Source organism: Falco peregrinus, chromosome 8 (assembly GCF_023634155.1).
Source record: "Falco peregrinus isolate bFalPer1 chromosome 8, bFalPer1.pri, whole genome shotgun sequence".
Classification (NCBI taxonomy): domain Eukaryota; kingdom Metazoa; phylum Chordata; class Aves; order Falconiformes; family Falconidae; genus Falco; species Falco peregrinus.
In genome coordinates, this window is record NC_073728.1 from 15,484,543 (window position 1) to 15,510,693 (window position 26,151).

General features: G+C 38.5%; 1 protein-coding gene across 5 annotated transcripts in view; it reads right to left on the reverse strand.

Annotated features, from left to right (window-relative positions):
• Window positions 1-26,151, reverse strand: part of PARD3B (par-3 family cell polarity regulator beta) — a 413,399-nt gene that overhangs the window by 151,096 nt on the left and 236,152 nt on the right. For 4 of the 5 annotated variants that reach the window (XM_055812187.1, XM_055812185.1, XM_055812184.1 and 1 more), the window contains one exon: window positions 24,175-24,219. The exons of the other annotated variant lie outside the window; for it this stretch is intronic. In XM_055812187.1, the coding sequence (XP_055668162.1) occupies window positions 24,175-24,219 (45 nt within the window). The remainder of the gene's footprint in view (window positions 1-24,174; window positions 24,220-26,151) is intronic. 5 annotated transcript variants of the gene reach the window in all.

Here is a 26,151-nt window from a genome sequence, read left to right on the forward strand (position 1 = left end):
ACACTCTGATCAGTGAATCTTACATGCTTGAGATATTTATGAGCTCTCTTTATTGCTAACACTACCACCACCAAACTGCCCAGCAGCAGCTCTAATTTAAGATGCTTTAAATATTGTTGCCATGGGTGACACATGAACATGGAGTAAGGCAAAGCTCTGCTAATAAAAAGGCTTTCACAGCATTTCAGTCCTTGCTCATAAGTAAAGTTAAAATTTATGGCTTTTAAAATACTGGATCTGAGAGAGGTCAGGTTAAATGGCTGCTAGTAATAAAAGGAATCAATATGCCACAGCATCTAAAGCAGCCAGCGAACTAAATAAACACTTCATCCAAATCCACTTGGCCCTGAATTAAAAGAACATAAAATACTGTATTTATTTTGTTTGCCCTCCACCAGTCTGTGGTTTGCATCACTACATCCACTAGAATCCTACACAGAGCAAGCAAACATATGTTGGCCAAGTAGCAATTAAACTGTATGTCAAGGCTAGGAGCAATTAACTGGGCATTAACCTTATCAGGGAACCACTTCTGGATTAGCCAACTACAAACAGGCAAACATCTCAGTCTGGGAAGATTCTGCAACGTGTATTTACAAAAGCTTCAGAGGACTCAGACTTTCTGTCTCAGGCACATACAGAGTAAATGAGCCATTTCCAACAACAAACCTTTACTCATAAACCCCGAACAAAACCAGAATCACCTTTTCCAGTGATCAGTGTGCCCTATTAGCAAAGAAACGCAGGACAATTTGTTCCTTGCAGCACTTTAAAAAAAAGCAGACCAAAAGAAGTACTCAACTCACACCTTTTGCTCCTAACCTACACTTCGTTAAGTTTACAGATTGATTTCCATAAGTTATGAAACCCCATTTTTTTTTTCTATTTGTACATATTTAAATAGAAAGTGCACAGGTTTTATTTTCAGTTTAAGAAATTAATGCATATTCTTCTTGATTTTGCCAGAAAATAACCTGTAAAAAAGGTGCATATACACCTGTAATCAATTTATCAATACATGCACACAGAGGCCATTCACAAAGGCATGCATATTTTTGAAATTGCTTTGTTTGAGAGTTTAATAACATTTGTCTTGAAACAATTCTGAAAAGTTGATGTCAAAATCCAACTCTTGAATGGGAATATGCCAAATTCTGTCAAACCTACTATTAACTACAAGAAGCATTTATTTGGCAAGCTTTGATGCAAAAACCCTACAGAATTTGAAAGGATTATGTAGGTTTTCAGCAAAAGTCCTCAGCAAAGGCTCTTCTATATTTCCTAGTGAGATTTTTAAGATCATTTGAATGCTTAAAAATTTGATAACAGCATTTTATTATAGACTTGTCACATCTGAATCCATTGTTACAGTATATATTGGGTCTTTAATCTAGCTTTATTTTACATGCTTTAATTTCCCTACCTCCCCATCCCTTAAACTATGCTCTGTACTGAAACTTCTTTGGTGTCATTCCAGAGATGAGGATTGTTTTTGGAAAAAAGAAAACCAACCAAACAAAACCCCTCAAAGAATATACCTCCCTCTTGCCATATCTGAATAATTGAGGAGTGGGAAAACTATATTCTTCCAGCCAGGTAATATTATTATTTATTTTTTATACCCCCTTTCCACCAATAACTTGAAAAGGAGTGAAAGGAAACCTTTCAAGCTTTATGTGCAAGTAAGCTGTGAACTAGGTCCTTTGCTACAGCTTTTAGGGAAGGAAAGTTTAATTTTCATGTCTAGGTTATTTCCTCTAACATTAGTTGGATCTGGGTAAACTTGGCAGCAAACTTGTACCTAAAGTAGAGGAACAGAAATACATATGCACTCGTGTAAGTACATGAGCATACAATGATGTTCCATGTGCACATTTTCAGCAAGGACAGTGATCCCATCTATCAACACACCAGAAGCTAGAAAGGAATATTCCATACATGCCCCTCAGCCTACATGTTTCAGTTGCAGAGTTTAATAAGAAACTCAAGAAGGCAGAGGGTCACGTCAGCAGAGAAAACGTAAGTAAAATAAAGACTTCAGTATTGAGAACAATTATTTTGTAGGTCTTAAAACATGGAAAATATTTTCATTACTTTCTTCCACAAAACTGAATCCTTAGAAAAATCACAGGCAATTCATGGCACAAATGGCAAGGAATTTTCCTTGTGAACAGCTGCCGCAAAGGATTTTGCTAAACTGTTCTGTATGTGCAAAGACTCACACCCAATGACATCTGGCTGTCTTCTGGGTTTTTAACAGACGTGATTCACAACTGAGTTACAATCCCAGCCTTGCTTAAAAAGAAAGTAAAAATACTACTTTAGTTATACTGGTTAGCTCTGAGACCTGGTCTATACGATTCACTGCTTTACACTTTACACTTGTTTGGGCGCGTATAGTACAACCCTTCCTTAAGACATTTACAGCTCCCTTGCTAGACATATCATGATGTGTTGTTTTAATGAAAAGTTTAAAAAAACCGAAACAACTGGCAAGGATGTGAACAAGATATCACAGAAAGCTGGTTTCACAAACCTGTATTTTTGGAAAACTTGTTACATTCTTAGACGTTTACCAAATGTGGACCTAGCTTTCAATACCTGCCATGGAATAGGGAACCTCCCCAGATCTCTTGTTTCCCCTGCAGCAATTTTTAGTATCCTAAAGTTGTTACTCTATTTACCGAGTTATAGGATCTTTCCAGTATGCAGTTTTGCATCGCTACAATATATTTAAATGGCAAATTAGAAAACCTACTGGAATTGTTGCATGGAACGACTTAGAATGTGATTTAACTGTAGTAGCAAATGAATAGAAACTTCTCTTGATTTTTTTTAATCCGTTTTTCTTGCCTATGTGCAAATGACATTACCTTGTTCCCTTTCACTTGCCCAATAAACGAGCAGATACAAATATGCTCCCAAACATAATATGGTACCAGACCGCAGAAATGTAGGGTCAAAGAAGCAAAGGTCATTCCAATTCTTCTTGGTGACATCCCTTATCAACCAATGGGGACATTTCTGGAGAACCTAGTCAAATCCTAAATTATGATCTAAATTTCCAAATATATCCAGTATTAACAGGATGGTAAGCAGCAGGTACAGTGATTCTGCAACCAAGATAACTTGATACAGGTTAAGCACAATCAAATGACATCTTAATATGGACAAATCCAAGGTGGCTTGTCTTTGAAAAAAAAAGGTTTCTTCTAAGTTGGGCTCAATGTTGTTGGAAAACACATGGTTCTGGCTCAGTGGCTTCACAGAGTCTTGAAGCATGGACCAGAGTCCAGCTACAATTAGATCATGATGCACTTGGATAATCAGACTTTTAATCACCTGTACAGTACCATGTATCAGGTGCAATACTCAGTGCCCAATTTGATCCATTTCAGCTACACATGGTGGTTGCATCCTTGGATGAGATTTCAAAATCTGGTATTAAAGGCAACTTTTCTGCAAGAACAGGCAGTTATTTCAAAGAGACAGCAATCCAATCAAAATAAATCAGTACAATGAAACATCCTAAATTAATACTAAAATGCAATCTTTGGCTGAAACAGGGTCCTAAAGCAACTGATAGGACTTTTAGGACTCTTACTATAAGATCAAAGCCTAAGTGTGCTCAGAGTAAAAGGGACTCTAGAACTGGAACAGGTAGGTTCATTTTCAGTCTGGCTCAAGCCTGGGGACCAAATCCTCAGCTGGAGTAAATCAACAGTTTTCCACTGCCTGCCAGCTGAGTATCTGTATTTTGATCACTGTACTCTATTGGCACTATACTTTGCCATTACACATACCGGTCCACAGTGTCAGACAACATTAACTCATTTTATGTTGTTACAGCACAAGTGTCAGATGTTAGTAAGTTCAGCCTGTGATAGATTCAAAGTAGTGATTTCTAGGTGAAAAAAAGCTCTTTATTATTACAGCAATCCAGAGACCGTATTAAGTTACCCCCCAGTCCTGCTAAAGGGTAAGAAGAAATGAATGTGTTTATATACTTTTCAGTAAGAATCTGTTTACTCTTTCAAAGCTCTGTTTTTACTTGAAGGAATCAAAGGTCTGGGAAGTAAATAGCTTTAGAAATATAAACAATACAAAGATGCATCATCATAGATTATCAATAGTTTTAAAATATTACTTCACACTTTGAGCACATCATCATGTGAGGTTTCTGAGGCAAAAGCATCTCTGCTAACTGCAGCTTACAAGGGTAGTTTGTTGCAGTGTTTCCCCCTGTCCAGATTAAAAAAAAAAAAAATAAATAAATTTTGGAAGCCACTTATCTACAGTAAAATTTCACTGTACTCTTTAACTAGTTCTATGGCATTTAAAAAAGAAATTAACAAGTAGTTACATATTTTTAAAAGAACACTTTCAAGTAGTGTGTTTTGATTTGGTTTTTTTCTTATTTTAAGTAACAGTTTCCTGTTACATAGATGTAACCCATCCAAAATATGCTGGACAATGCTAACTTCTGAAATACTAATCTGCAGATCCTTAATTACAGTTTAGGTTTTGCTTGAGACTGACAACTGACCTTAGTAGGGTCTGACCTCTAGCCAGAACACCTTCAGGGAGACTAGATAATTATATTAATGAGCAAAGCAGGAGTTACTGTTGATCATCAACCAACCAGGAAATGAAGCTGTGTACAAAGAAATGCTGTCAGATATACAGCACAACTAAATAAAAGGAAAATGTATTCTTGTTAACTCTTTTCTGTTACGCTAATTTGAGAGTTAGCAGGTATAAAGTTTTCAAATTTTAACATGATACTGCAAATGACATACTGCTGTTTAATACCCTGAATCATTTGCAAGCATAAACGTCTTCCTTTCCGGTAATCTCATTTTGAATTTTCTATTTGGCTTATTTAATAGTAAAAGGATAGAGCATCAATCTTTTTTTGCCCTCAAAACTCAGATACTGTCCATAAACACAGTTTACTCACACATGCAGGCAAATATATTTGGCTACCTATACACAGTCATACAACAAAGAGGTATAAAACTTCATTCTTTGCAATCATGTCGCTTCTCAGCTGCATTTCTAATTTCTAAATGCTATGACAATATAAAAATTAGGTACTACTACTTCCATTACCAGCCCTTCAATAGATTTTTAGAACTAAATAACAAGTATCACTAATCTTGAAATTATAAGCTTTTGCTCCACCTACAATAACAGCCAGCCTCATAAACATTAAGAAGAAATGTACACAAACATTTTGAATAATTTGAAGGATATTAAGTTGCTCTGCCACATTTTGTTTAGCAATATCAGAGCATCTTATTTTGCTTTTTTACAGTGGTTAGTGCTGCCTTTAACTTTTTCAAGTTGACCAACTGTATAAATAGCTTTCATGTTCAATGATTACAAAAAATTCCTGGCTTCAGTACGATTATACTAACTTTTTGTTTCTTCTGTATCAAAAGTGAACACTTGCATCTGTATTCTGCATTGCATCCTGTTTTTTGTCAAATATTTTTGCCTTCTTTAGTCTTCCTCTGACTGTGGGCCAGTATTTTCTTCACAGTTAAGAGGGAGATTTGGTTAATCTGTGAAATGCATGCCATTCAATTTCCTCAAGAAGATAATGCAAAACAAGCCACAACGTGGCTGGGTATAGACTTGTGACAATCAATTACTTCAATACTTACATAATAAAATTTATATAATAAAAGTTCATGCATATTATCATGCGGTTAATCAGAGCTGCTTGGCAGCTTCTTCCCTCAACCTTTAACGAGTATATCAATCCTTATATTGGACAGTGATATGTACTATGGAATTTACTTCAAGAGCAGAAAACTAAAATCAGATTTTGAAACATTGGGGTTAATGTTCATAGAATAAAAAAACGTGATGGCTCTTCTACCATGTGCTTAATTGGCCCCCCTGTGAAAAAGCAGTCCCACAGGAAGAAGCAGGAAGCTACTAGTTGGGTTCATATTTTGCTGTAAGAGAAAAAGAAAGTAACGGGCAATCAGTCATAATTTCTCTTCAGAGCAACAACTCTGATAAACATTTTTGTGAATAATTTTTTCTGATGTGGTTACTAAGTGTTTACATGTGTTCAAAGGGAAGCATGAAAACTCTAGAGAAGTGAAATCTATTGAAGATTAGCAGATACATAGAAACTGTTCTTGCCTTCGCTCTTTAAATTCCTGAATATTTGAAGGCAAGGAGAGCTCTTGGAGACACAAGGTATAAACTTGTCATATCTTTGTATTTCTTATTAGGCATTAGCATTTGGTGGTCTCAGAAAGAGGACAGAGGCTATATAGACTTTTTGTCTGATCCAGTATGACCAGTGTTACCTTCTTGGGATGTGGTACAGATGAAAGGTGTACAGAACAACAAACAAAAAACCAAAATAAATATGACACTGTTTCCTGTTCCTATCAGTTCTTTATTACTTGCATTATGAAAGTGCAAAGAACCTCTCTAATCACGGGCTAAAACCCCACTGCACTTGTAATCAAATAGAATAATACTTGGTACCTCCACTAATTTTTCATCAAACCTACCTGTATTTCTGCGATATCGGCTCTCTTTTGAATGGCAGGACTACAGATCTCTGTTTCTGCAGTAATTTATTTACGATTTGTCAACACTTTGTAAAGTACAGTTCATCTCCTGCTATATTCCTTTTATGCACCTATGCCTCAAGTGTTTTCTATTTTAAACATAAAACCCAGATGTTTTGGCACAATATTAATTTACTCAGATTTCACATTCAGATGAACTTTAATTGTTAAGTACAGTATTTCAAATGAATATTGCATGCACCGGCCCATAACAGAGCTAATAACAAGTTCCTTCCTCATCTTTTAAAGACTACATTAGTGGTTCATTTCTTCTGAACAGCAATCTAGAAAAGCTAAACACAGAATTTCCTTATGTTCTCTTAAACTGGTTTTGCTATTTATTTCAAGTCAGTTCTGACAGAACAGTCTCTTCTTGCTTAGATGCTGTTTCACAGAATGGGTTAATTTTTCTCAAAATAGATTATAAAACTCCCCCAACAACTCTTAAATCTGTTTTAGTGCAGAAGCCCTCTGATTTGGAGTTGGTGCTTTGTAGCAGCTTTAGCACAGTTTTATTGCTGACTCTTGTTCTTCAGATGTTTGTGCTTGTAACTCTTGAAGAAGACAAATGATATTCCTCTATGGTAAAGCACACTACAAACATACTACCCTTCTAGTTCATTCAGTTTGATCTAAACCAGCTATTCTGAGTAAGAGCTAATATTTACATTATCTTATACCATATGACTTAGTTTTTAATCACTAGGTTTTCTTAGTCTGATTAAGCAATTAAACTGTTGAACTGAAAACTACAGGCAATTAATTTATGTGAAGGTCCTAAGAAATGCTGTTTGAAGTTTAGCAACAATCCTCTACCAAAGATAAGAAACACATGAAAGATCAAATTGCAAAAGCGTATTTTAGTATTAGCCCTTTTAGTATTGTTGGCCTTTTTGTTGTTTATTGATTCTATTTACTCCAGCAGTCATTCCTGCTTTCCATTTTCAAAAAATCACTAACAAAATGGGCTCTCTGTTCTGCTAATGCAAATTACAGTGCAAGTGAAGACTCTTTATACGCTGTAAGTGTAACTTATCATTAAACTGGGAGAAGAATTAACTGCCTCGGCTTCTTTAGCTATAGAAACTTCCTTAAAAATGTCTAAGTTCCCTTCTTCTTTCAGTTTGGATCATAAAGTACTTGGTCTAACAAGACAGAAGATAGAAGGAAAGAGGTGGAGCTTTTAATGCCAAGTCACATAGGTCTGAAAGAAGTTACTGTTGCAGAAACACTGTCACTGAGGTTTGAGGAACACTGAAATGAGCAGTACTACCTGCAAGGTAAATGCTTAAAACATACAATGGCAGAGTTCACCCTATATTTGATCATTTTACTGTTTCTTTTGCTCTAGGTCAGTATCAGAAGATTCTTGCATCTCCAGTTGACGAGAAGTACTAAACATAAAAAAGGGTGTCAGAACATCACCAAGATGGCCCTTAAAAAAACCCAAACAACAACCTACAAAGAAGTCCCAAGAAAACCCATGGGAAGAGGGTTGTGTTGATCTGCATATACGATGCTGAGAAGCTGGTTTTTTTTTCATCAAATGGTGGTTACGTGAACGTGTTATTTTGGTTTGAATCAAAGTATATCAAGTATATACCCACATCCCTTATCACTAAATATTCACTAGCTACCTTTACTTTCTACGATGCTTTGGCGTCTTGCTGGGTGAAGGAGCAGTATGAAAGGCAGGTAAGCTAATCACAGACACATACTGCTGTGCTGACTGGTGAGTGCTCAGGTCAGAATTTTAAAAGATTCCTTGTGGGCACTTCCATGAGGGGAAAAAGGGTAGGAAAGGAAGAGGGAAACCAGGCAACCAGAGTCCATATAGGGATAGGGGTTTAAAAAATATTAAGTACTTGCTCTCACAAAATGAATGCCTTAAGGTTTCAACTTCAATCTTGTGCCCCATACCTCATGACCCCCCATTTTATGCATAATATATGAAATATTTAATCTTTTTACACTATCACTCTATATTGCTCCAAATCCAGAGATTTAGGCCCAGCACTTGCTACTTACAGTCAAAAGTGATTCTTTAAAGCATATGTGGTTTATGGACTGACTACAGCAGAATCTTCCCACATAGTGTTTGCTGTATTAATAAAGAAGCATTTTTATTTGTTTACACATACAGTAATACTGTATCTACTACATACTAAATAAAAAGCATAATTTATTTGCATTTTCTTGTCTGATTCTCTGAAAAGGCTCATAAAATTTTAATGAAAGTGGTTAAAGCAACAAACAATGTATCAAAATTATATGCAAAAAATGACCTTAAAAGAATACTATTAACATTGCAAAGTAAAGTGCTTAGGCTTGGAGAATGCCACAGCAGAGGTGTCCATTATTAACTTATCTCTCTTTACGCACCCATTGTAATAGACCTTCATTTTACATCCAAAATACATTATGACAATTTCATTTACAAAACTCCAGCTTCCCTCTTTCAGGAAAGATCTACAAATATTTTCTTCCACGTGTACCACAATTACCCTCCTTTCCTAACACACACGTTAGTATCTGCTCTGAATCAGCTTTAAACAGTCTTCAATGCATCTTTCTCTGAAACATCTTAATAGTAGCATTTTTTTAACAAACACTAATGACATCATTTTAAGATAAACATGTACTATCTGTGTCACAGAGACAAGGAACTAAAACAGAAGGTGAAGATCAATTCAGGTTCCCACCTCTTGTGCATACCTAACATCCAGCTCACAGCACTGGGCTCCCAGCACTATTGTCACCAACTCTGGTTGCAGCCTGAATACATTCAGCACTTCTGCAAACCAGCACACATGCAGGTGTCAGGCACCGACAACGTGAAGAATGCTGTCTCACTGCATGCGGTTCAAAGACACATCCCTGCCCCCAGCTATTCTGAGGTATAGGCAGAGCTAGAAAATAATTTTTAGCAGCACTGAATGGGTAGCAAACAGATGATATTTCTTTTTCCCTGAAATCATCTACACATGATCACATCCTCCAACCGGAATAAACCAAGCAGCTACACACCTTACACCTTCAATAGTAAATGAGGTGATGGTTGGGCCTTACACAACAGCAAGATCCCTCTTGTGCTCTGAAAGTCTTTGGGAAGAATTAGGTTTTGATTATATAGTCTCACACCATCAGCATTCTCAAAAAGGGTCTGAGTTGGCTTTGCAGACATCCTTACAGCTAGTGTTGCCTACTCCAGACACCTCAAACCTTTAAACTTACATTCTTTTAAGCCGGTATATACAGTTTCCTAGGTGTGGGGTTTTGGCGAGGGTCTTTTTCAGTCTGTTTTAAAGAAAACCAGAGTTTTCTTTACTGCAAGGCTGGCTGTCACCCTTTTCTTTCCCATGTGTTTTCCAGATCCACTGTTCCAGAACAAGACAAGCTAGTCTCCCCCTCTGTCACTTACATCACCCTTTCCCACACTGCATCTTCTCACCTAACCACATGCCCGATCTCCCTTTTTTCCCCCATCCCCAGCATCCTCTTCTAGCTGCTCCCCGCCCCCACTAGCCTGCTATCTTCCAAGCCTCTAGCCATAAATTCTTACTTTGTCCTCTCCTAAACAAAAACAAATATCAGAGTTATTTTAGGTGACAGTAAAAGAACAACCTCTGTCAAAAAAGCAAATAAAGCCCCAGTTTCAATTGACACTTGAATGGAAAGTTTTACTTCAAACAGCTCCAGTTTCACAGAATCTGTAATGGGATGTGTCACACATGACACTTAACAGGTGATAACAGCAACTACTGCACACTACACCAATACCTTATACACAAAAAGAGAAAAGAAAATGCAAACCATGAGTAAAGGAGAGCAAAGGTTTTTCCCGAGACTTAATGACTTACCCATACAGAATGGCTGTACAGATACCCACTACAGGATGGCAGAAAAAGAATGACTGTAAGAAATAATTTTTTTTTTTTTTATATATGTATTTGCTCTTTTAGTATAAACTCAGACCGAGACTTATTCTTTGTAGCTATTTTTTGATGCACATTTCGGTAATAAGCACCAAACTATTTGATGCAATGGCTGACAAAATTTCATCCTGCATGTCATACACATTTACGTATCTTTAAAATTAAAACCAGTATGCCATTTTTTAGACTAGAATTAAATTCTATAAGCATCAATTGAACAATTTTGTCTTTTTGTTTTCAGAATTAGGCATCTGAGCAGATTATAAAGCAATAAAAAAAGAGTCATCTGACTAACTATACTGTACTGGATTTCTCTTTTAGAACATCTCTGTTTGTCAATATCAGTATTACAACTGGCAACCAAAAAACCAACCCCTTTTTTGAACACAGGAATTTATGCCAACTGCAGATAGCAACAAAAAATTGTAATTACATGAAAAACCCAAACAAATCGATGCCAGATCCTCTGTTCTAGTCCTGCTGCACAGACAGGCTTGAAAACTGCCATTGCAAGTTGACTTTTTTGTTTGCAACCTTTGTATGTGCAATCATCCTTCAGTAACAAATGCAAACTTGTAGTGCCAAGTTCTAGTTCCGTGCTGTTTGTACCTCAGTTTGCCAGGTCCTGACCATAGCACTGGAAGGGAACTGATCCCTATTTAAGCTTTCAGTGCAGCAGTCAGGGACTTGCTGCTATTATGGCACCAAGGAAACTCTCATTCTGAAATTGGGCAAACTGTAGAATTAGGGTCTGCCTCTCTCCAGTGAATTCCCTGCTTTGCCCTGAACCCATTATTCACACTAGACAAAACGGCTCCTTCCTACTCCCTTCAGTCTGTGAACTTAGCAAGCAAGCAACCTCAGAACAGAAGGAGATGGTCTCACAGAAAAAAAAAACCACTGGTACTGAAACATACTGTACAAAGCAACTGTGCCCAGGATGTGACTGTGCCCTGCATGCTCTCCTGACCATGGTGGACAGAGGGGAACCATAAGCAAAACAGTAGGCAGAAGGCTCTGCATGAACTGGTACCAGAATGGCCAAAAAACCTCAATGAAATAAAGATTATGTAAATATAACTGTACTAAGTCTGCTAACGTCCTTGAAAATCTGGAGGTGAAGCTTGTAGGTCACAGATTTGCTCCCCTCCCAGACAGATATCCAACCCACAAAGGCTTCTTTTGGATATAGTCAGCTTGAAGACGAGGGAAAGAATAAAGAAAGTATTTTTACAACAGAAGGTGAATAACTAAAAGGGCAGGAATCAGTTACAGATTAGCCTCAGTATAGGTGTCAGACTACTTGGGGCGGGGTGGTGTTCTGTGTGGGAATATCAGCATTTAAGTGTCTTTAAAAAAACCCAAACAAACATAAATAAATTTGGTCTTTTAACAATAGGGTTCTTCTGTGCGCTCACAGGGTTAAGATACCAATCATTATGTTTATTACTTGTAGATAAAACCAAAATGATTGGCAACTACATCACCCCATGCAAGACTAAATCAAAGCCAATGAGAAATTTCATCTATCAAGACATTAGGCAGAGGAAAGTGTAAACACTAGAGAAGCTGGTATGTTTTGAAAGGGCAGCATGGTGCCGTTGCCTGAGGTAGGAGGAAAGTACTCGCTGATAGTCGATGGTAATTCATGGAAGAGCTTTCTACTCTTCTATGAAATGCTTTCTATGTGGGTTGCCACTGCTATGTACAGAAAAACCCTGCCGCTCTGCTCTTAGGTGAGAAAAAAAGGATTTTAGTAGGATACTTAATTAGGAATGATGTTCTGGGTACTTTTGGAGCACTTTGTAGCTAAGTGGTGAGTAGCATTGCTGTATTGAAGGACCTAGTAAAAATAATGCTGTTTCATAAGACATACAAATAGCAATGTAATTCTTTTCTTAAAAGTTAATTTCTGAACCATATTGCTCTGCACAGCTTTTATTACACAAAGATATGCATTAATAAATAGCACCAGCAATCCATTTTATATAATAAAGCCTTATTTCAAATGTTATGGAAGGCAAACACTGTACAAGGAACCATTTCGGAAGTGAGCTGGACTAGAAATATCAATTACTGGCAGCTACCTTCAAAATCCTTCTCAATGACACGGCAACACGATGGAACTTCAAAATAAAAAATGAAGGAGAAGAATCACTGTAAGTGGAGAATTATAAATTCTTCCATGTCTATATTCAAGCCTCAGCAGGTAATGCAACTGGCAAATACACAGTATTACAAAATTTGAAAACCCCCACAAAACCTAACAAACAAAAACTCAAACAAAACCACAACAGTTACATCTTCACTGGGGCTACATAATCTTTAACTTCGTCAACTAGTTTAAAAAAAGAAAAGTGTCCTCTTCCACTCTTCAGCCAGTAGCTCATTCAGTTCAATGCTTTTCTTTCTACATCTCATACTTCATACTCCAAAATATAAGTTAGAGGGCCAGATGTATTATCTGGGAAGTTTTCCAAATTCATTAACTCCTTGGCACCAATGACTCCAGGATACCCACTGCCAGCACTGAATATTATTCCCAGCAAAAAAACCAGCTCCTGGAGGGAAAGGATTAATAAAATGAAGCATTTGGCAGTGGCTGTTGGTCTCTTTGGTCATAACAAGCAACTAAAGGAACCACAGTAGTTGCCAACACTGACCACAGCCAACTTTTCAGTACCTAGTACTCTGAAGGTCTTTCCTGAACATCTGCAGATCATTCACCACAAAGCCTGACAAACGCATAGGTACTGCTTGAAGGAACACAAACCCAGTAGAGAAAAGGCTGGCAGGAAGGCTGTGACTCCAGTGCTATCTGGAGGGTGGTAAACGTTACCCAGGGGTGTTAAAATTGCATTGCTGCTTTCTCCTCAACTACAGAAGATGTGGTCTGAGGCAACTAATTTTGCTTTCTGAAATGGATGCAGCCTGGCTGTCACCAACTAAAGGGCTGATGACTGAAGAGCCTTACAAGGCTCTAGAAATGCAGGAGACCTGATGGATCCACTTGCTGTTTTCAGCTTTCTTCTTAGGGCTGAAGGGGAGTTCCATGAAGAAAACCAGCTTACTATCAGTCATGCAGGCACTTCCATGAGCCATCTGTTTAAGCTTCTCTGGTGATGGTGCCATCTGATGTAAAGATTAGCATACAGGCAGAGGTCCCCAGGATTTCAAACATTAAAAGTTGTTTTGCTGGCTGCTGTGCCTTACTTTGAATCTTCCAATAAAAAGCAAATCAGGTTCTTTCCATTCTTCAAACTTCACACTTTCTGTTTCTTATTCTTTGATTAGAGTTAATGCCAGCTTTCTTGTTTTTTGCCATCTCCAATGATTTCAAATTTAGTGATGATTCTTAGAGGCAGTGATATTCCAGGATCCAGAGATGCCAAGATCTCAAGTATTAATAACCACTTCTGCAGAACTGAAGTATTTATTTTCCTGTGTGAAATTCTGCACTAACCCAGTTACACTGCTTCTGCTTTTGGAGAACGCTTTATTTCTGCCTGACAGAGCACTCCTCATATAGACATGCCCACCATATTTACAAGCCATCCTACCCTCATGTCAGAAACAACCTGGACTACAAGGCAGTAGGAAGCTCCAACTCAAAGCAGAAACTTTCAGCAAAGACATGAAATGCGGCAGGCTCAGCACAGACAGTCACAGGGAAAATTATCACCAGGTCTCAGGAAAAGAACGCATGCCCCAAACTGCCTACAACTGATAACTCATACCAGCACCGTACCATCTTCTAGAGAGAGTATTTCAGCACGCAACAGATACAGACTTCTGCAGGCACACCTCTCCTTTAGTCTACTGCAAGCTGACACAGACAATGTATTTACCACAGAAAGATGGCCACTTATTTAAAGCACCATCAGGCCTTATGGTAAGTGGATACATTCTTTACAACTATTAAAAAGTCTGCACTTAATTTCATACTACTTAAACATTCTGGGTTTTTTAATACTCTCTTGACTTGCTTCACTGAATTCTGCACAGAACAATATTCAGCACTACTGACCAGGGGAAGAAATAGCAACTATGAAGTATGAACATCAAAATACACACCCCCTTCAGCCTCAGTTAATGTAACAATATGCCCAGAACCACTTCCAGAATTTAAAAGAACAGTAAAAAAAAAAAAAGGAGGTAGAAGGAATATGAATGTATAAGTACCTTGGCTGGAAAAAAATTCTTCTGTGTTGAATTTATTTTTTTTTTCGTCCTAGTCACTTCCCCCACTTCTGTATCCTAAGGAAGCTATAACATTGGGTAACTACTGAGCATGAAATTTCCCAGGTCACATTAAACAAAGTTCCTGCCCCTTTCTCTGCTCGTGGAGTGAAGAATACTCCCCAAGGAAAAAGGCTGTTAGTTTGCAATCCCTGGATGCCAACAATTCATACTGGGCAACACATAATTCCCATATTGCTGAGATATGACGGAAAATAAGTAAACCCTTCATCTCTATTGTTTAGTTTTGAAGACTGCAGTTTGGTTACGTGCCAGACCAGGTGGTCGTCTCTGAGAAAAGGCCATCGTTACTGCCACGCGGACTTTCCACTCCAAGTTTACCCACATGTAAAAATGAGGGATTCCTGACACCCAGAATCACTCTCCAGCATCTTGCTCTAATAAACCTAATGTCACAGCTTTAGCAGGCATTTCCTTAGCTATGCATTCACAGGAGTGCTCTGAATAGTTCCTATCTGCAGGAGCTCTTATTTCATGGGGGTCAAATGGAAATATCTATATTTGGTACACTTTTAGGGCACAAGCTTCCTTCACAGACAACAGGAATTTCGGGTAAGATATACGTGCACCTTTGTTCTTGAAGTGGGAATACAGAAAGGGTTTTGCTGTTGAAGCTAGGGTTGTTTTACTACACTGTTGTAGTACAGAAAATTCACATTTGCTGGGTGAGACAGAGCGAAATGAAAGCTTCTGCTCGACGTATGCTTTTACAGGGTCATTTGTTCTCTGGTTCAGTAGCTTTCTGTGATCAGCTGGATTGAAAGAAACCCTACCCAGTCCCTGTGGTTCTCCAGGAAAATTGTCCTTTCTGTCTGAGCTGCCTGTTCACTCCATCTGGCACTTAGGAAAGCTTCTCCTTGCTTGTCAGACTCAGCTGCTCAATCTTCTCTCACTCCTTAGGACAGGACCAGACCCAGAGTGTAGCAGTCCGAACAAAGCTAAAAGATAGCCATAGCCCCTTTACAGCAAGTAACATCACACAGTCAAAAATACACAAACCCAAGTTTCACTAGCATTAAACAAAACTCTCCGAAACTCACTTTCAGTTTAGTCTTCAGGACAAGACATAAAGACTCAAATTTGCTCCCCCCTACTGCCTGCCTTTCAGCACAAAGACATATCTGAAGATCTGCAAATCTTCTTTCATCCACGCTTTCCCCCTCAGATGTGCCTGTCTACCCCCTCCACCCCAGTCAACTTCCTTCAGCTCAGGCTGATCCCAGGATCAAAAACTGTCAGTTACAAAATCATTCTTCTCTTCCTCTGAACTTCCTTTCTCTTGCTCCCTTGGCTAAACCAGAAAAATACTATTCTTTTTTGTAGAATTATTTTTCTGCTAGGTTAGCTCCCCGCAACAGCTCATTATAAGAACAATAATGCTGGCATAGAGAGAAAAGGGGCAGAAACATGGGGCTAGGCATTTATGAATACAAGGGTATCACGGGATCCTCTTCAGGAGACAGGAAAACATTAAATCAACTATGCTATAAAACCTCAATCGCAGACCCTTGAATTTGCATCCGCGCTGCAGTTGGTCTACATTCAGCTCTGCTCTAGATGCTAAATCTCACACAAGAACACTGAGGGAAACTGGTTTCTCCTGCAAGTTTGTTATTGTTCTCAGCAGATCAGATCTATTCACTTTAATGACTGTAGTTCAAAGACAGATCTATGGACACTGCTCTCCCATATCTTAATACAATGGACACTAAGAGCCAGTCACAGAATACAAAGAATTCACAAAATCAAAGTGAAGAAGTGATTTAAGAAAATATTCTTGCAATTTAAGGATGAGACAGCAGGGATGTTCTTCTTCAGTTTGCAGAGGCTTATTGCCATTTTTTATTTCTTGCTCCTGCCACTGGGAAAGTAATTTTATCCATTGCAAGTAAAAGAGTCTTTGAAGAAATAATAATTTTAAAAAAACCAATGTAAGTTTGATATGTGAATTTAATAAGGATATGGTTTGACATGGCAGGTAAGGTGATTTAATATACAGCTGCACCTCAAAGCCGCGGTTCTCACATCCATCCACTTGCCAAGTTTCCCTTCTACTGGGCATGCAAGCTTGTCTCTCAAATGAGTGGTTCAAGGAAAAAGCGCCCAGCACTACTCACTGTTGTCAGTCTTGTTTTAGTTTTAGGCTGGTTGAGCTCTCAACCATCTCACCAGTTAAGCTGTGGGACTGGAGTAAAACTAGTAATGGGAACCAGACAGCTGCGGGTAGGAGGTACAGTGACTAAGACTGCCTTTTTGACAACAAGCTTTTAGATCAACATCGTAACATAAAACTGCACCATCAAGTGAGGGATTTTTATCAACAGATGACTTTCTCAGGACCCCACAAAAAGGGGGTCACAACAATCATCACCACACAGCTAATAAAGTCTTCAAAAACAAGGAAAAAAAAGCTGTCAAAGGAATAGTTACAGCTGGTGAGTTACTGGGGGCATAAAATTACTCAGAGTAAAAATGAGAGCTTTTTTCCCCTCCGTAGACATGAACCATCTAACTAGGTTATCCACAGAGGACCTTAACAGCCACATAGGCCTGGCAGGCAAGGGGGACTATGAAGACCACCAGCCTGGCATTCAAAAAAGATTTTGACCACACTGCTTTTCACTCAGATTCAACAATACAGCAAATTCTGTTAATTTAGAATAATTGTTTGAAGCACTGGAACTGACAACTGTCCAGCCTTCCTTTTCCTGAGTCAGCGAATAAAATCAAACTTCTCATGCAGAAATACATACAATTTGATGGGGGGTGGGGGCGCATGCCGGGGAGGGGGATATATTACTGTATCAGTCACATTTTTAATAGCCTCTTAAAAATAATCAGTATCTGGAACTATCCAGCTTAAGCTTCTCTTGCTCAAAAACATACTAGAACTTGACAAGAGTTCTAATTTTGTTTACACCTTGTTTCATTACACTTTCCCATCTCTGACAAGTTAAAATACATGAAGTTCCAACAGAAAAATGAAAGTTTTTCCAACTAAACGTTCTTTATACTTCATGCTCTAAATAAGAGATGAAATTAGAAGAGCATTTTTCTCAACACTAATTCGTAAGGGTTAGCTCATGAAAGTTGGAGGCTCGAGATTTATTCCTACAGACTTGCAGATTTTGACCACTAAGACACAAAAAACCCTGCACCTCAGCAGTTCAATATTGTGCTGTCCTGCCCCACAGACTTGGTCACAGCATAGTTTTAGTTCTTTTGCAACAACACAGTGTTAAACAAGCCCCCCACCCCCCCAGCTCTAACCAATGTAGATGGTTAGAATGATCTGTAACACGGAAATGTTACACATTTAAAAAGAATACAAAACAAAAATCTTTAAAAAATAATGTCTATTAAAAGGGGTAATAAAGCCATAATGGCATAGAATACTAAGTAAATTAATGTACCATCTTAGCTGCACTAAATAAGCTGTGTTTGAAGATAAGAGAAAACTAAGAGTAGGCAGAGATTCAATGAAAGCTAAACATTTTAACTTTTGGACTAGAAATCCTTATAAACTCCAACAATATCATAGATGGAATACAACATCTTTGACTTTAGACCTCACCAGACAGACATAAGTCTAGAAGAAAACATTAACTCTGTCAGTGACCTTGCAAGAAAAAGCAATCTTATTTTTTGTTTCTTAGCTACATGAATTGATTCAGATTCTCAGATGACAATTTTTTGGAGCTATATGGTCAAACGAACCCTTGGCTTGGAGAATCAAAATCAAAGTTGATGATGATGATAATCATAGCACTACCATCACAAGAAAGGAAGCATCCAGGCACAGAAACCCAAAGTGAAGGTAACAGTTAAAGAATGAAAATCTTGCAGAAATATTCCCAGCAATAAAGCATCAAACTTAACCCATAGCCTAACAATTCAAAGCTTAAAGAGGCACCGGTTATGGGTAATATGGTGAACTGAGGCATCATAGGAAGATACTTGCATTTGTTTTTGTGCCAAACTGAAACAGCACCAAGCACCACACTGGCTGAACGAAGGGGGGAAAAAAAATAAATCACATAGCACAGCTTCTAGTGCCGCCACAGTTTGCTCGCCTCCATTACCCAATCCATGACAGATAGGTTAGGTTGGGCTACATTGGTATTGCAAAGGTACGCTGCAGTCTGCAAAGGAGGCAATTCCTCTTCGCACTTGCAAGAATGATTGACGCAGCCAAGTATTACACTCTTATTATGAAAGAGAAATAAAATGAACTAAAATAAATCTTTGTTTCTCCTCTCACAGATGCAGAGACAAGCGTCAGATTCTATATGCCACATGCTTTCAGTCAGATAGCGGCAAGGTCCTTGTTTGGACAGGCACTTCTCTTGCATATGCCAGGCTGCTCAGCCATTTACATGAGTCTTTTCTACTGTGGATCTAGTTGCTACATAAATCCTTATGAACTCAGTACTAAGCACAATACCTGCTTTGTAAAGCTCAGCTTTATTGATGTCTACAGCAGTTTGTTTAATAAAGTTACAAGATCTGGCAAGAAGAGAACACCATTGCCCTACACACTTCTTTGACATGACTGTTACCTGCAGATCAAAAGCAAAACAGAAGCCAAACTTGCTACAATGGCACTGGTCTCAAACAAGCCTAGCAGCATCTGCTAAGCTTTCTGCAGTCCTTCCTAACACCCCTATTAACCCCCAAAATCCTCGATTCAAAGAAAGCCTTTTGTGCTACACAAGCATGCATAAACCACTGGCTTTTGCTGGTGGTCCAACAGCTCAGCCTTTGCATGATTCCTCCGGTTAAAAAGAAAAAACTCAAAATTCAACACACTGGGTTCTGCCTGCACCACACCCTACTTTGTCCCTGCAAGAAACTAAGGTTATGTTTACATCTGCAAGTTTAGCAGTGGCTGGGCACACCCGAGTTTACTAGAATGTAATCAACTACGCCGTAAGTGTTACAACAGCTCTTCTGCTCTCACCAACACTTGCTAGAAATGGTTCAGGAGTTAGGCACAGCTTCCAGACACAACCATCTTAGGCCATCTTAAAAGAGAGGCTCAGAGCACGGATGGGGATCATCCTGGGCTGCTCAGCCTTAAAGCCAAAGGGGACATTTGGCTTACACTTGTATAGATGTAACCTTAGCATCTCATACACCAGGGGTCCTCAAACTTTGTAACCAGGGGGCCGGCCCACGGATGCAGTGGCGGGCAGTCATCTGCGGCTGCTTGGTTTCCCCCCCAACCCCCAGCGGGGGGGAGGGGCAGGGGGGATCTGTAAATACTGGGGGCCAGACTGAGGACCCTGCGGGGCTGTATGTGGCCCGCGGCCCATAGTTTAAGGACCCCTGTCATAGACTTATTTCACCTACCAATGCCAACTATAGCTTTCACAGCAGGCTGGAGAGCCTCTCCTGAAGGTAACAATGAAGCTTAATCTGTTACACTTTCCATACCTTATTCCAGTGGGTCATATAAAATCTACCAATAAACCTAACTTTTCAACTACTCCTGTGCCCTAAACCATGACCTTAACCCTCATCCTAGCCTTGACAAAACCTCAGTAAAATTGATTTAATGCAGAATATATCCTGGCATTAAAGGATGCTGAGATACACCAAGACCTTTACCCTACTTTACTCCAAACTACTTCCAGTCCCAACCTGAATCCCAGTTTAACCACAACTCAGTTACTCATACACAAAGCAGTACAGACTGGAGGTCTATGAGACATGTCAGCACTCAGACCTCATAAAACCCCTGACCTTGCAGGAGCTAGCTGTACCACCTACTTCTTCAGGCATTCTTTCCCAAAACAGTAATCCTACCCACAGGCTGAACAGTAACCTAGTACCCACACTGTCAGCAAAGTTAACAGTAAGGGGGAGAACTTGACCAGAAGCATCTTTCAGCCTCTCCCAATGGGACATTTCCTACTCAGGTCCTAACCCTATCTCTTGCCACATAGCAGGAATCCAAATTCAGCTTGCTAACAGAGCCACCCCTGTATCGTTCAATCTTGCCAGCACTAACCCATAGCCCAGTCACAAGTTCCTCACACAGCAGCCAGCAAGAAAATACGATTTTCAAGTCATCTTGTCTCAAAACTGTCTTGAAACACAACCCCAGCCAAAAGCATAGCCTAGTGACATTAAAATAAAAATAGGAAAGCTTTTTTGCCCATTTTGCTAATTAATATGTCAGAGCTCATAAAGACTCATCAGCTTTTCTCCAGCACTGCATCATCTGAAAAAGCTGTGTCAGCAGAGACCTCAGCAGACAGTCAATACATACTAAAAGTGTTCTAAGCAGTAAATCAGAACACAAAAAAAAAAAAAATCAGAAAAAATAAAAATACCTGCAAAGAATTCAGTACTTGATTTTAGTAATTGATATAAATCTTGTTATATTTGATGTACAACAGTCTTGCCATTCCTTATGAATAGTATCCTCCTAGCTATCCTGGAATCACTTTTCTAAAAAGCTAGGAGTTCACAAAAGACTGAGCTAAAGTTTGCTGATTTTTCATCTTTGTGAATTTTTAGGGATCTTCCTTGCTTTACAGTAGAGGTACCACTTGCTGCTCCTCATTCTCACTGTTGAAATTTGAGTTTAGGAAATGCGGCCAGACCATTGCCGAGCACACAGGAAGGTTAGAGGGAACAAAATCCTCCTCAGAGGATTCAGAGAAGATGCCTTATACACACACACACACACACACTCTCTGAAGTCTGGCCTTTTCTGGAAAAAGACAAGTAGGCTGCATCACTACAGCACTCCAGTGCTTCTGCCAATGGTATTGTGGAAAACATTTGCAATACCCGGAACACCTGTAAGCACTGCAGGAGTCTTCCATTCGGCAGCATGGAGGCCAGGCCAGCTACAAAAACCAGAATTCACAGATGCATTTCTGAGAGGGTGAAATACAGGAACAAGTCTCCAGTCATCTTCCCATTGAACATGCTTACAAGCTCAGGATGTGTCCAGACATGCTTCTAAAAATAAAATCTACTTCTTAAGGAACACAAAAAAAGAACTGCTGTTTGTGGGTGCAATATATAAAAAGACAGATGGGGCTACAGCTACAGATCCTTCTAACGCCTTGGTCTTCTGCAGAATTGTGATAACGCTTTTTGAAATGAATACACTCTACTAACTGCTGCTGCTGCTCAGTAACATGCAATATGTGAGGGATACAGTAGCTATACCAAAATCTGAGACTAAATTGCTTGACGAGCCACTGCCCCAGAAGGAAGAGAAAGGATTTTCCTGAGAGAATTACTCAACTACATATTTCATAGAACAAGTCGTGTTGAAGGAAAGAAGGGATAATTGCATTGATTGTTAGTAGGTGATAATTAATTCTGTAGAGAAATATGTTTAATTTCCTGAAGTCTAGAATAGGATGGAAACTCATTCTGTAATGAGAAAATAACGGTGTTTTGCTCCCAGAGCAAGAAGCTGCAATATCTCCCCCTTAGCGTGGTCTTAGAAAAGGTACCAATAGGGAAGTCAGCACAATGAACGATGTGAAAACAAGAGTTCTGTGACGTGACTGAATGCCAGCAAAATGCATATACGATTTATAATTTCACAAAGCATACAGTAAAAAGGGACCAGAGAAAAACACCACCATGTTCTTGAACAAACCTTTAAAACAAATATTTGAATGGAACAATGAGAAAGTTGAAATGTCTCCTTACGAAGGGTTAGGAAATGGAACACAGAGAGGGGAGAAACATTTTTCAACAGTAACTGAGCAGTATTTACAGTGGACAGAACCAAGAAAAATCATTTACACTCCAACCTTCTCAGAAGTTACATAGCTCGTTTTATTCTGAAAGGGGGGGGGGGGAAGGAAACAACTTGTAGGATCTTTTTATCTGTTGGCTACTGATTTTAGTCTATGTAAAAAGAATTTAAGTACATGTAAGAGGTCTATGAAGGGTAAGTAAAGCAAACAAGCCAAAGTTCAATAAGCATGGGTCCACATTTTCATATAAAATTTGTAGGTGTCTTCAGATAGAAAACTTGTCAAAGCCATGGTTTTCAAGAACCCGGAGAACTGTGCAGAAGAAAGATCAAATGCTCCTAAAAGTGGTATTATAAAGCTTACTGTACTTATAACAACTGATTGCCTAAGAATTACAATCTCACCAGGTTTTCCCTCCAACATTCTTCCATAGCTGGGAATTCCACTGATCTTTGGAAAACTGCATGACGTTGCAATGTTTATAGTAACTCTTCTGCACAGGAAAAACCCCAACAGCAACACCCCTAGCTTCTTCAAGCTGACAAGATAATTTCTTTGAAGTTTTCACATTCCCAAAACACAAAGTTGAAAGTTTTTTTTTTTTCCCCAGGAGTGATAATGTTACAAGACTTATGAACTACCCCCTGATTCAGAAAGAGAATCCAAGAAGTTCACAGACATAGGAAAGATGCCAGAGAAATTTTAAAAGAATTTGTCTACTAAGTTCAGGAAAAGGTCTTCAGATAAAGAAAATCCACACAAGAGAACTAAAGGAGGACACTCAGTTGCACAGAGAAGGAATACCATAAACAATCAGGAATCTCATAGCTGACCTTCCTTTACACGAATTCAGCTTTTTAGTTCTATCAAAGGAGTGGAAAAAGGCAACGTACAATCACGTTACAAAGGGGTAGCCTAAAACTTCAGGGTTTTCCAATAGCAGAAGAGAATGCCAAGTAACAAATAACAAAAACTTCTAGAAAGTTTAAGGTTTCTTATGTCAGCTTGTGAAAAAATTACAGTCTTATGAGACATTTCCTTGAAAGTTCTTTTGATATAAGAACTGCAAGCTGTACAGTACCATGCTATGGTTCATGGACTTATTAAGTAGGTACAGTAATGACAGCAGTATGGACTAATTTCTTTTTGTTACTACAGCCTTAAAAGTTTAAGAAACAACAAATTATTTCTACTGCACAAGCACAATGAAGGAAAAAGCTCTGACATTCTTTTTTTAATCTGTAGAGGGTTTTTTTTAGTGTTACCTTCAATATTCCTGGTAATAGAAGTGAAACTCAGAGTAAGGAGAAAAAACAAATTATTTATATTTTTCAATACATATATTAAGTCTCCACACTCCGTAAGATATGTTGCACTTGCCCTTATTTGAAAGGGCATCATCTTCCGTGTGTAACACCCACACTGAAAAATAGTTACAGCCCTTCCTGCAAATGACTCAGCTACATACACTGCCTGGCAAAGAACAATCCCTAATTCATCACTGTACAACCTGGAGTCAGTGCATACAAAGTAATGCCTTAATTTGCAACTCTTTCAGTCACTGCAGCTTCTGTAAGCTGATTTCATTTACTGCCCATACTACTTGCAAGTTGCTGATTTTTCCTCCAAAATAGGAAAACAGCTTACCCGATTTGTGTCCGGCCAACAAACCAACTTTGCTTTCATCTGCCACTGGAGGGAAAAAAAAAAAAAAAAAAAAAAAAAAAAAAGAAAAAAAAAGACACAAAGATCAGAAACTTATTTAAATTCACAAGCCTTTGAAACACTGTCAAATTATTTCAGACACATAGTATCCTAAATCTTTAAATTATAATTGTTTGTAAAAAGCCTTTTTTTTCCTAATCCACCTGGGGTGCTTCAAAGTCCAAATATCTGAATCAAAGCCCACTGAAACCAATAAAAGGACTACCAGCAGTCCTTGTGGGTTACAGATCAGGACCTCAGCACTTACACACGCAGAACCGAGTTGCCAGAAAAGCAATTGCATTTGTAAATAACTCATCTTGCCAGACAAATCACAGGGCATAGGAGAGTTGTAACATTTTCAGATCAAAGACCTCAACTGTAAAAAGAATCCAGATGTGGAAACCTTCACATCTGCAAGACATCTCACTGACTCACAGGACCCTCTACAGACAAAGAAGTCTCCTGAAAACTGATTTTTTGGAAGGCTTATGCTTTTTTCTATGTTATGATTTATTTTATTTTACCTGTAAATTGTACCTTTGTAGCATTTCACATCTTTCCTTGTAAGATATTTACAGTAGCAACAGTTTGCAGACAGAGTAGTGGAAAAGCAAATTCTGAATGTAACAAAAATTGTAATATTTCTTCAGTAACTGTACTTCAGTTTATTATCATGTATCTCAAGAAACTAATTAAAATACTCTCCCAGAGGGCTGAGGGGAAGAACCAATCACTATTTCTTAAAATGAACTCTATGCAAAGAAATGGTGCTAATGTAATGTTAGGGATGATAAAACAAGCACAGGAAATGAATGTTAGGGTTGAAAGCTTATCCTTCAACTCTGCCTGCCCAAGCAGTCCTTTATATTATGCCTTAAACCATGATCTCTTTATACGATAAAATAAATTGTCAAGTCATACCAAAAATACTGTAACTGGGAACTTACATAAGGTTTGCATAGCGGTCACCATAAAAAGTTTACATACAGGGTTATCTGCAATGATACAGGAACGTGCTATTCTCTACCCAGGAAGGAGCAGTGCAGCAGCTATTGTCATTTAGGAGCTATTACTGGGAAAATATTCACAGTAAATATTTTCTTATGTTGCCTCCCTACTTCGCTTTTGGGAAGCTTTTCGCCCCCAAAACCAGCATCAGATTCACGACTGAGATTGACAACTGGAATAATGAATCCACAGCTGATCACTGTATCTCTTTTCCACCTTTGTAATCCGATTGTCATCTGATTATCAGTAAAACTGACACGGTGCAGTTTTTGTTGTGGGATGTAGATGCTATTAAACACTGTTTGCAGCATTACACAGAGACGCTGCAAAACAAAATAGCAGTGGGGCTAGCCAAAATCAGAAGTGCAACGAAAATTCAAGGCAGTTCTGTTCTCCTTGTCCTTTTACCTTTCTTCTAGGTTTTTCTAGTCCCTAGAAAAGATAACTAGCTCCTTGCTATGCAGTTTGATCCTACAGTTCAAAATGACCGGGTAACGATCTGCTGTATGGATAGTTCAAACTCCTTTTCCTCCCCGCTCTCCACAAATATACCTCTAAGCAGAAGAACTCTGGAAAACTTTAGTCCTAAAGGTTAGTGTTTTGACAAGTTATGACTGTGTGAAAACAAGAGATTAGAATGGAAACTGATTTGCAACTTTAATTATAGCAGCCACTAATGGCAACCACTATAATATATGATAATTATTTGGAGTAGGTTATGCTACACTACATAGGAGCTTTAAAAAAATAGACACCAAGGTTCACAGCTTTTTTTTTTTTTTTAAACTATGCTGATGACTTGGTTTGCCTGAAACTAAGTTTTACATTATTAAAAGGGATAAATCCATTTAACTTAATCATACTTTACACACCAGCTTCACACACAAAAATTAGATTTTGATACTGGAG